General features: G+C 26.4%; 1 protein-coding gene across 1 annotated transcript; it reads right to left on the bottom strand.

Annotated features, from left to right (window-relative positions):
• Positions 1 to 711: 711 nt before the first annotated feature.
• LOC108560226 (uncharacterized MFS-type transporter C09D4.1-like) lies at positions 712 to 7,548 on the bottom strand. The gene is made up of 2 exons (XM_017917682.1): positions 6,867 to 7,548; positions 712 to 967 (listed from the first exon to the last, which is right to left on the bottom strand). Exons 1-2 carry the CDS (start codon positions 7,140 to 7,142, stop codon positions 731 to 733), a joined length of 513 nt encoding a protein of 170 aa, XP_017773171.1. The 5' UTR covers positions 7,143 to 7,548; the 3' UTR covers positions 712 to 730.
• Between the last annotated feature and the right edge of the window lie 5,931 nt (positions 7,549 to 13,479).

Genomic DNA, 13,479 nt, shown 5'->3' with positions numbered 1-13,479 from the left:
ATACTAGTATATTGTCTCGAAAACAAGTTCTAAACGTTTTCACTTCCGTCGTTCTTTGTTATTTACTTTAGTAGAAGCAATGTCAATAGGTTTTTCCAATCGATTACTTTTTTTTAAATACAACAAAAAGTACTTTCAAGTAATTTCAACATGCAGCAATTTTATAAATTTAAATAAGAATTACTGAATTGGACATTTTATGAATCACGCTAATTAATAAAAATATACCTCGCTTTTTTTATGACTACTTCAAATATATTTACAATAAAAAAGTTTAAAATTGTACAAATTTCATTATTAGAGATTATAGTACCAAAAACTTAAATACAATATATGTGAAGTAAATATATAAATGTATAACATTTGTTCTTGGAAAAAGAATCAGAAAATGCTCGAGAAATTAAAATATTTAAGAATATAGTTCAAATTAATTTTAAAATAAATGAAAGAAAGAACCTATTCATTTAATTTATATAATAGCCTACTTCATAATTGAGCCACAATATATATGTATGCCATGGTTGAATTACAAATATTCAATGAAACCAAAGTGACCTCAGTATGCAATAAATAACTTTATGCATGAAACGTGATATAATTATTAAAAAGTACAAAATTTTCTGATTATCGATGTTATATTGTTGAAATTCAACATACGTACGTATATACGTTTTATATTCTCATTCTTTACATTTTGTATTGTCCCCAATGTATGCCAGCCCTTTAACTACTAAGTATTTACCTGATTTCCAAATACTCCGATACTGCAAGCTGAAGACACCTGACTAGGACCGAACCAGACAGCAGCTAGACGTGCCGGAACAGAGAGGATGAAGACTTGAGACAGAGCCACGATAGAATGTCCCAAGAAACCAACCCAGAAACGGTCCGGATGTACGGAACCAACCTTTATCCATGAACCAGCACAAGTACCGATTATTCCAATAATCACTGAAACCCTGAGTCCCTGAAAAAAAAGTTTAATATTAGTCAAAATAATAAACAAACAAAAAAAAGTTTTCGAACTACGCACGATGTTATGCGACTGTACATAAAAAGTTTTTTTTTGAAAAAATAAATTGAAAAAAAGACGGAGAAGAATAGTAAATGAACAAAAGAAAAGTTTTGTATCTGCTGGGGGTATAAATGGCCAAAGTATGTCAACGTCAAAGTATGATGGTAAAAGGCTGATGGATTGTTTCATTAATAATTGATTGTTGATTAATGGGTTGGACGGAGCGAATCGTATGACCTTGAATATTATAGGCAGTATGAATAATGTAACCACATTTGGTGGCTTTATTTCAAAAATAATTCTCCGCTTCAGCAATTACAGAATATTCAATAATTTGCGATAATAATTTTCATTACCGACATTTAAATTTAATTTTACTAAGTTTGTGAATTTTTCAGTATTGCGTTAATTTAATTATTTCTTCTATTTATAAAAAAAAACTTTTAAAAATTACAATGATTTAAAAAGTTTATAACTTGGTTTGCTGTAATAAATTATTTCCAAAAATTTAAGTCTTGTTGACTCTAAAAAAAAATATTAAGCTAAATCATATAATAATTATGATAATTAAACAATAAATTGTTATTACATGAAATTTTGGTGTCGGTCACGATTATTTTATTATGCGATGAACCGCGAGAATTGTTTGTCAAAGAAACACAAACTCGTTCATTGCACAGATATCAGACTGTAATTTAGAAAATACATTTACTTTTACAATCTTTCGGTCAACTGAACCGATTTTTACAGATCCTAGCTTCGCGCCGAAATTATATGAAATAAAAACATGTTGTATTACATCACCCAACCTAATATCAGAACAATCTCACGATGTAATTGTTCTGTCACTTCCACAGAGACGTCAAAGTGGAACGGAAAAGTGTATTGGATTTAAGGAAAACAAGTCGATAACAGAAAATATTAACTTTCTTTAATAATATTTTGGAGATGAATATTTTCCATAGCTTAATTTAGTTAAGAAAAGTATATAATTAATAACGTTTTATTGGAGTAACAAGTCTATATATAAAATTTACATACCTAAAGGTGTATCATGCGACATTTAAAATTTTTCATAATTTGTATCCCATCTCGCGCAGTGGCTTTCGGAAAGAATATGCCAGTTTCTTGGTGTAAATAAATAAGTCGTTTTTGTCCCGATTTGATCATGCCTTCTATTCAGATTTTATTCCGCTATATTAAAATTATAATTTGATCAACTTAATCCTACTACAAGTATTTAAAATAATGCAAATTATTATGCAAAACGTATATTAATGATATTACTATTAATTATATTAATGATATACGTATTATCAGAATAACACGTTTGATCACTTTTATACACTTTTACAGATATTACAAATATTTTGTCTACTTTTTATTATTTTTACTCTTTGAATATAGATAATTTGTACAGAACATTCACTTCTCAATGATTCATGATGAATCTACTAAATAGTAATCTTATCGTCGAAAAATGTCTGTTTCCATTTACGTTGTATCGTATGATGTGATTAATAAAATTATAAAAAAACACGCGGGTTCTTTGAACTCTGGCCAAAAATTGACATGTCTTATATGCATATCTCTTTTTATCAGCATACGTAAGGAGCTTACATATACAATTTGCAATTTGAAGTCCAACAATAATAACAAAGGAATGTTTGAAATATCCAAGTTTATTTCGGATTGTTAAATGTATGGCAGTTATGAAATACTTTAAATAATAGATTGATTAACTATTAGTCATTTTTAAACAAAGAGTAAAGTATGACTATTTCAAAACAAAGTTATGGACAAACGAAAAAACTTAACTAGAAGTCCCAGTTCTAAAGCCATGTTACTTACGAAAGTAAATCGTGCCAAGAATTTTATTCGCATTTAAAATCAACTACAAATACACTTAAGCAAATTTGTTCTTCAGAAAAATATAAGACCAAATAATTTATTTCTTTTCAGGTGTTTTTTTTTGTATTTTTATTAGTAAAAATCCTCAAAACGGGACATCTATTTCCCGATAATGTGTATACCGATAATGTGTTAGCATTAATAAATATCTATTAGCTATAGTGCGTACATGATAAATATTGCAAATTTTAAAATTTGTATAATAACTCGACATATTTAACCATCTTTGCGGTTATTTTATGGTTATTTTTGTATATTTATCAGTTTAAAATAAGACGAAAAGAAATTTTTAAAACAGGAAATAATACATGAATTACAGTCATTAATTTACAAAAATACTCAAAAAGAATTAAAATGTAACTACTGAGAAAAGAATTGCGCGTTGAACATGTTTTAATAATAACTTTTCTGAATTATAAAATCTTCTATTATTTTAGTATTTAAAAATGCTATGTCGACATCTATCGTCGTTTTCAATTTATTCTAAAATAAAATTTAATAAAAAATCTACACAATGCAAAAAGTCTATAAATATATTTTTTAATTGAAGATTACATAAAACACTTATAATTTGAAAATGATACGACATCACAAGTTATCTGATTGAGATTACGTTACGTAATCGATATTAACGTTGTGATTCGATAAACATACGTGGACTTTCCATCATTAATACAGTGGAACCTTGCTTAACGAGCACTCCGCTTAACGAGCAAAATAAATTGTAAGAAAAATAACTCGCAACTGAAAATGACTTCACTATACGAGTTAAAATCCGGAAATTCGCTCGTTAAGCGAGGTTTCACTATATGTTAGTTTTTATTTATTACAACGAGTATGATTAACATTATTCATATTAGCGTAACATTTGTTTTGAATCGCATTGATCAGTAACGAAAAAATAACACGTTCAAGGAATTGACTTTTGTTGCAACCACAAGAACTTATACTTATATAAAGACTCACGCACATGCAATTATAATTTATAACGTGAGCGGATTTTCCATAAAAAAATATAATAATCCACACTTGCACTGCGCAATACAATTTCTTGTTAATGGTTTGCATTGATTAGGAATTAAGACATTTCAATTTCTAAGAAGAAATCTTAGCTATAATTACATGAACTCGCGCTTAATCAACAAATATATTCAATTGCACCTTGATAATTTTCGTGAATACTGTGCGAAATTATAATTACAAATGTAATCGAAGTTTCCATTTATAAAATTAACCTTTATGACAATTTATGAAACTTATCGAAAATAAATACAATTATTTTTGAGGAAACACAGCAATATATTGTGTCTATGATCAGTCCGGTTTGGAAATTTTTAAAATAAATTAATAAAACAATTTATTTTATATTTTTTCCCTCTCTATACAGTCAAGCCTTTTTTTATTCATCAAACTAGCGTTTCTAAAGTCCGGTAATCCATTATTTTTCGTAAAACTACATTTATCGTTCATAATTATAATAACGACTTACATTTCCCACCATTTCCGGAAAATATATACATTTACCTAATGACGTTGGTAAATTGCTTGTAGGAAGTCATATCTATTGATTATGTGATCCTAATATTGAAATATTAGTAAGTGAGGTTGTTATTGCGAAATAATCTCTAACTATTGGAGGACAAGGATTTGCAAGAAATGCAAAACAAAGAAAGAAATACGAGACAAGAGAAAGTGTAGGTGCAAAATATCTAAAGTTTTGTGCAATTATAGCATTTCTTGTACTGTAATAAATAAACGTTTAAATTATTTCAATTACATTTTAATCTTAATATACAAACAAGTGTATCATATTTATTATTTTCAACTTTTACCTGTATACGTTGGTAAATGTATACATTTAACGATTATTTACCTATATTTAATATAAATTTTATATTCTTATCAAAATAATTATGATATTTGTTCCCATTGTTCCCATTTTATGTAACTTCATTATTTTATAGCTGTAAGATTTTATTCCTGTTTACTACTTTTCTAGAATATAATTTTTTTTTTTGATACAGATCCATCGGACAAAATATTAATTGAACTTACTCTCCCTATTGATTGTAATTAAAAAAAAAATTATCTCGAGACAACATACTTTAGATTAAATCTTTGTAATCAGTTTCAACAAATCAAATAAATTTTAAGGAAAAATACTTATAATTATTTATTTTTCTTCGATTGTTTTATAAAATTCAGTGATTGTTGAATGTATTTTGAAAATTGTTTAAGTGTGAACTGTGAATAAAGAGATAAATCGTATACAACAACAAAGATAAGTATATATTACCAGTAAACAATGTGATATAAAAAAGCAAATAGAGGAAAATATTTTGATGTGAAATACACAAACAAAATGAATAAAGTTAACTCGATATTTTCCTTTTTTGAAAGAATTAACATATTGTCCTTGAACCGTCGTAATTTAACCATATCCTAATGCCAAGATCTTATATAAAATGTGATTTCATTAAAAAAATACACCTTTCAACATTTTTGCAAAATATAATCAATCTATATATAGTTTTTTTTTAATTTACAAAAGAATGGAGATATGAATTGCCTTCAGAAAAGTCGAAGTCCTTGTGGAATTTTGTTTTGTATGTATTGTAGATTCAGTGTCTTTGTGTAAAAAACTAATCTTCATACACAAGGTAAAAAAATGTATAATAGCTTCGTAATGAAAAAAAATACGTGCATTGGTTCCTATTTATAGCTTTAAAAAATATGTTTCCACAAATGTGACCTTGAAACGTTCATTCACATATGCAATTAAAATAACAGCAGTAAGCAAAATATGAAAAGAAAATGCAATAACTAAAACATTTGAAAAATTGTATAATATGTATAAGTTACGATTGAAAATAATAATTACCTTCTTGAAATTTTTACAATGCTTTGATAAATATCATCGATCTTAATTGGAAAATAAAAACAAAATTTTAATTTGTCGTGAATATTTGTTTGAGCGTATAAATATTGTTTTTATTATATAAAATATTAAAGAAGTATTAACAATATGTTAGGATAAAAATAAATATATACTAAGTACATTTAAAAGATCATTATGACTCAATGAATATTGTGATAATCTCACAAATATAATTTCAAGAATTTTAATTTTCAATTTGCAACTTACTATTAACTTTTAAAACCAAAACAAAAATATGTTCTTCATTTCACTAATTGTGTTTATGTTCCAACATTTTATACAGAATACATTTATTTTAATGTTTTATGCAAAATAATTTAAATTAAAAAAAAGAAGGGAAGAAAACATAAAAAGAAACAATAATAAAGGTAATTGTACTGGAAGGGTTACACATCTAAAAGATTTGAAATAACCTTGAAATGCGCAGGTAGTCGTAACCCATCAGCATTTGCAATGGTTTCGACTATATTGAACTCAAAACATTTTTTTTAAATGGATTATTTATATTTAATTATACACAAGTGTAAACTTAAATCCACATGTAATAAACAATAAGAACTAATTGATTCCATTTTTTTCATAAAAAAATAACATAAATAAATAAATATTTTTTTAACAGATGTTTTAGACTTGTTGATTAAAAATGTTGTGTAATTGTAGATTTGTACTTTAAACAAATAATATTTTCTAATAGTCATTCATGGTTTTAGTGTAGCAATGATATTTAGATATTAACTCATTACATTTATAATTATTGTTTTAAATTGTACTTGAATTGATAAGCACTTTACTTTACAAACTTGATGAAAAAAAAGGAAGTATAATATAGTGTAATTGATGATTTGAGTTTAGAAATTAACCTGAAGATTACTAATGGAAACGAGATCTAAAACTTTAATTGTAATTAGCATAATTGAAGGATTTAGTACAAGCGCTTCCTTTCTCTAAAACTTCGCGTAACCAAGTTGCGTTTAATAAGTATGATGTTTAAAAGTTACTCACCAGTTTGTCGAGTATGTAGCTTCCGGGAAAGATGAATGGTATGTAGAGAACCATGTATATCATAGAGGTCCAATTGACCCAGTCGGTGGACACCTTGTAGTAGTTGGTGATGACTTCGGAAATGATAGAGTATTGTACCCATTGCATAGCATTGGACGCGGAATAGACGACGAAAATAGCCAAAACGAGCCAACGAATCTTGTATACCTTGCATTTCTCTATTTTCGGAAGCGCACCCCCGACACCGACATTCGCTTCCTCATTGCAGTTATTCATATTCGAATTGAATTGTACCTCAATTTATTAAGTTCAAATAATATTTGTAAGAGATCGAGGAAAGTTTGATCGGAGTGTCGGAGTGCTAGTGGCGTGAGTGTCGGTTGAAGAGCGCGCGTTCTGGTGTTTCCTATAAGGATCGATTTTCATCCCGTGCGCGCACACAAATTCAACACAACGTGCTGCCGACGAATGCCATCAACCAACTAAGCTACTGCATACATTTTTCGTTCATTTGACGAACCGAATCGCATTTGTTCATTATCACAGACGTTAAACTGTCGTCCAATCCGACGTTGAGGAAGCTCAGATTGTACGATGCATGACCTAGACATGTTAGAAACAATAACAGAAACGTACGATCAACAACATCACGATGTGGTAGAACACGAGCACACTTCACTGGAACAACGTGGAATACTGATGAGGAGCTATAGCGCAGTATCACTGAAAACACTTTTCCGAATCAATTTTCCAGGCAGATTTTTCGGAATTTAAGGTTGATGCAATTGCAGTTCCGATATCTCTAGACAATTTTATAAATAAATAAAACGTTATCTCCGGTTTCGTGCAAAGTAAACATTGAATAGCTTAACTTGTTGATCTTTTAACTACATACTTGGCGATCGCAACCTGTTAACCCTTATATTACGAATTACAATTGTTAAAAATCTAAGTTTTTCAATTTCACGATAAGGAAAAAAATGCATTATATTTAACAAATATTTTATAACTATAAAACAGTAATCTTAAATGTTCATTGTTGCGAAAAATATCAAAATAATTATTTTGTTTATTACTAACATTTGATTATGTAAGATGCTTTGTTTATTTTTATATATGATAAGAAATGTTTTAGTGAAGCAAATAAACGCAACCTGCTTTTTGTGATGATGAAACCATTTCTGATATAGGAAAATGTTTTCTTAAAAAAAGAGGTCACTATATTAGTTTCTCAAAGTTGGGGTTTGTCGGTCTTTAAAATTCGAAACCGGGGTTTTCCAACTAAACAAAACGGTTTTCGAGCCTTGACTTAAAATAGAATAATTAATTAATTAAATTATTTGATTAAAAACATTGAAAAAATCAATTCATAAATATCTTGTGATGTGAATTTAGAGGGTTGATTATTTGGTTATTTATTCAATTCTCTAAAGACAATTAACCCTAGCTTTCTAGCAAGTGAGAGTGAACTATAGAAAATATAAAGTTATAAAAATCCCTTTTCTCTATTTCTTTTTGTGAAAATTCAAAAACCGGTTTAACCGTTTTTTTTATAAACCCTACTCAAAATCCTCTACAAATAAATGACTTCAAACTTATCCTATTCAGTATGATAACATAGCCTTATAATCTCATTAGGCAGCATAATAAGAAATATTGTTAAAACAAACCAATAAGGAATACAGTTTATTGTTTTATAAATGACACATATGTAAATATATTGTCATATATAAAAAAAACAGTGCAATAATATAAATAAGTCATGTTAACACTTTTTAATCTATATATTCGTTCTATAAGAACTAATTACGACACAAATGTAGTTTTAAGTTGAAAAATAGCCAATAGTATCCATCCTACATGATACATATATCTTTTTAAATTATTATTATTAATATTTACCTGTAAACTAAACTAACATTTTTCTTATTTACATGCTTTTATTAATTATTTATGCTTATAAAAGAATTTGCAGTGAAAAGTATTGATTTTGAAATAATATTTATTCGAATAAAAGTTAAAGTACATTTAGTTTCAGGATATTTCTTTCAAACTTTTTAAACTTATAACAGATAGACAAGCAACTAAACAATCTCGGTAAATCTGTATTTATTCGCCGGAAAGGCGAAACGAATTCAATATACTTTGCAGTAAATAAACTTTTCTATATACTTATGTCAGTTTAAATTTGATCCTACTTGTTTCATTTATTTTTTCTTGTATGTTTAAATTTCTATAGTTAAATTATAAATCTTAAATTATATTATCTCTTAAATTATAAATCTTCAAAGTATAATTTAATTTTTTTTATTGATTTGGAGCAAAAGCCTATTGAAATAAGCATTTCTGTCTTTATAAATGTTTAAATTTCTATAGTTAAATTATAAATCTTCAAAGTATAATTTAATTTTTTTATTGATTTGGAGCAAAAGCCTATTGAAATAAGCATTTCTGTCTTTATAAATCAACATTACGATAAATTTAATTTAATTTATAAACTTGTTAATATAGTTTTATAAAAATCTACAACATAAATTGACTATATATTGTCTGTTGTTAACAGTCATTGCAGTTATTGTTATTATTAAATCTTTTTTACACACTTTAGCATAAAATCTATAATATTGCATGCATTGCTTTCCTTGTGCAATATGCTAATCTTAATCTATACTAAAGTATACAACTTTGCACGCAATCTGAAGAATATATTAAAATCACAAATTATATAATACTAACTAATATTAATATTATAATTACTTGAAAATATTATCAAATTATCTTTTAATATTAATTATCATATACACAATAAATAATAAAATATAACTTGAAAATATAATTAAATTGAAAATCATAAAGATTCCACAAAATTATTAATAATTAATTTAGATTCGGTCTATAAAATTTGTGAATATGAAACATTAATTAATAGCAATCGTTAAAGTAACAATGTAACACATTTCCTGACGTACTCTGTGCACAAATGACGAACAAATATTATATTTCACACCGTAAATACGTACGTACATATGCAAAAATGGAAGTGGAGAAGAGAGTTTCAAAGATGACACAAAAGTCGTTTTACAGCATTAATTGGATACGAACATATTATTTAAAAAAAATGTAATTTTAAAAAGGAGATGAAAATGAGGGATGTGCTTAGTAGGATTCATGCTAAATGAAACGCCCGGACAGCTCTTTTATATTTTCAAATAGATGAAAACAAAGGTTCAGAAAAAATGACAATCAAATGTCTTTTTTAACATAAAATATAAAAAAATAGAGAATCGTTTATTATTCTTTTTAATTAATTGAAGTGCTATGATTAAAATGAATCCACAGTTTATTGTTGTCTGTGTTCTATTTTTTGCATTTGAGGATCTCCATAATATCATTCATGCTTTAACATAACAATAAATACAATAATTCTATATACGTTTTTTTTTATATTAGCAAACTAAATCAAAAAATCTTATGGTTCATTTCTTTATGTGCTATAATATAAAATATAGTATTTATCAAGGTTGTCCAATGCATAGATTGCGAAACGATTGTTGGTTGATCATGGACATTGGAAAAAAAAATTATTTAGAATTTGATGCTAGTAAACCGAAACAAAAAAAAACTTTGTTTTACTAAATCGGGAAGATCACGATTACATTTTAAGCAGAATATTCTATCTGAAGAATGAACAAGTTGGCCGAACCTTGAATATATCTTTACCAGGAATGACACATCTCGTTTCAGAAAGTTTATTTCAGGTCCTTTATTGTATTTTATCAATATTCGAAGCATTTTCTTCTTTCATAAATGTATTTACTATTCTTGTTAGTATATTATTTAAAATGTTTACGATAATATTGCTGCTTGCAACAACATTTTTTTTTAGTAATTGAAAATTAATTACAATCAATAATCTACCAGAGATTGTTTGTAATATTGACAATAAATATGTTTAAAAGAGTAATTATTTCTCTTGTTTAATTTTGAATTGCTGTATTTCAAAGCTAATAATAAACATAATTTATTGTATATGTCCATAAAAAATCTTTCCGTCCAAGAAAACAAAACGAAACTATTATTATATATTTTTTTAATTAGATTAACAGTAACTCAAAATGATAGACAAAATATATTTAAAATTAACTGTATTTTTACTAATAATGTATATAAATAAGATTTTATCGAAAATTGTTGTGAATTAAAAATCAATTAAAAACACATTTTCATTATTTTTATTAAATAAAATTACTGAAAACAATTATTAACTGATTTACCATGATATTAGATTTAAAATGTGTTTTTCACAAACACTTATTAAATGCGGATACAATATAATATCGTTATCAAATTTGTATTATAATAAACAAGGACAAAATGATAAGAGATGAATGAAGAAAACATATTTTTTAGTCATCTTTTTACTTGTTTCAAATGAAATGCACAGATAATATATTTATTTGTCTAACGTGTCCCTAATGGATCGCCTTTTTTTGTTTCACTTTAGTTCTTTAGCGCCACATATCCTGGCAACTGTCCAATATCATTCCATTGTCGGTCAGATCCACTAACGAAATATGCTTCTTTTTATACTTAAAAACTTTGGACAAAAGTCTATATTTTTTTAGTCTCGATTCTGTCTAACTTTCTTGAAAAAAGCTCGGAGATAAAATGACGACGTTTAATGAAATGATGAAAAATGTATAGACATTGTGCTAAAAATACTACCAGTTTATAATAAATTAACCTTACATTGAACCAATATTATAAGAAAATATTATTTTCTAATAAAAACAGTAATAAAATAAAATACTTGTATCTCTATGAAAAACATAGATGAGTTACAAAAAAATACTGCTAGTATTATTATCAGAAAATAATTCAAATTCATTGCAGTTAATAAAATAATTATTTTGTATAAATTTTAATTATATATTTTTTAAATTAAATTACTTAACGAGCACCTCGCATAACGACCAAATTAATTGTACGAAAAATGACTCGCAAAATGGAACTCATTATCGTATGTTACATTAGTTTATATTGGGAAAATTCACTATACAAGTAAAAATCAAATACATTTTACATACAAATTTTACATTGACCAGGAAGAAAGACATTCAGTTTCAGTATTGACAATCTGAGCTATGTGGTACGTGGTTCTAAGATTGCCGAAGGTTAATTGCTAGATTATATGACGGATGAAATAATAATAATAAAGTAACAAACAAATCGTATTTATGTTGAATTTAAAATGTCTTATATAACTTTTAAAGATCAGAAAAACGATTTACTCTTTATTTTGATATTCAAATAAATAAATGTTAACAATATTTAACGTATTAAAAAAATATAAATTTTTAATTTTATTAAAGTTGTAAAAATAATAGGTATATATGCAAAAAAAAAAATATAATTAATATTATTATAAATAATATAATTTTATATTAATAACATTTGCGACAAATGCAGATGATTCACAACAACAATACTAAAGGTCTAAGATAGCATTTCAACTAAATATTAAAGCTTCGTTAAACAAAACAAGTGTTTGTGAGATTTCCGAAGGTTGATTGCTAGATTATATGACGGTGAAATAATAATAAAGTAACAAACAAATCGTATTTATGTTGAATTTAGAATGTTTTATATAACTTTTAAAGATCAGAAAAAACGATTTACTCTTTATTTTTATATTAAAATAAATAAATGTTAACAATATTTAACGTAAGTATTAAAAACATCAATATAGTATTTCAACCAAGTATTAAAGCTTCGTTAAACAAAACAATAATAGGAGTTGATAAACAAAGATTCAAATGTCCTCGGGGCATTAGCCTGGCCTTGAATGTTACTGTTCATTCTATTAGTAGGCTTCAATTGTCGCTAATCCTTTAATGTAGATAGGTATTTTCAGTTGGCGGCGTTTCCGCTTCTACGGTCGTTTCCATAAAATTCGCATTCCATACGATGGCAAAACCCGAGTGCCTGCAACCCCTTTTATGTACGTTCTTCCCCCTATCGTGACCTAGTTCACGTAACCAGTTTCAAGTTCAGGCTCGACTCACTCTCATTTTCATTGAAGGTTTTAATAAATGATATTCTATTTAGGGGAGAATCCTGAAGTACAGTTAATTTTAAAAATAATCAATATCTATAGAAAATGTCTATAGATATAATTTCACTAAATAATCCTAAAAATGTTATTATTTTTTTCTACATAAAAACCGAACTTTAAACGATTAATATTTGCTAATCAATATTCAATAGAAGATATGAAAATTATGTAATCTAAAACCCATAAAGTATAAAAACAATAAGGAAATGTTAAGTTTGAAACATTAAGAACAATAATTAATTATTAATTAATTTATTTTCATTGAATCCGTAACAAACATGAATTAAAATCTGGTTTTTGTTCTTTCAAATAATAATGTTTATTATATTTGATACATATGCAACCAATTATACTCAATCTATTGATTTTTGTTTGAAATTATTTTTATATATAATATATTACTTTAGACAATTCCTTCCGCTCATAACATCTTTAAAATAATAAAAATAAGATGATTGAATGGTACAACTATAGTTGTATAATGTATTAAACATGTTT

Source organism: Nicrophorus vespilloides, unplaced genomic scaffold, assembly GCF_001412225.1.
Source record: "Nicrophorus vespilloides isolate i.1.1-1 unplaced genomic scaffold, Nicve_v1.0, whole genome shotgun sequence".
Lineage (NCBI taxonomy): Eukaryota > Metazoa > Arthropoda > Insecta > Coleoptera > Silphidae > Nicrophorus > Nicrophorus vespilloides.
The sequence above is the reverse complement of the archived record's forward strand: the minus strand, read 5'-3'. Positions and strand labels throughout refer to the sequence as shown.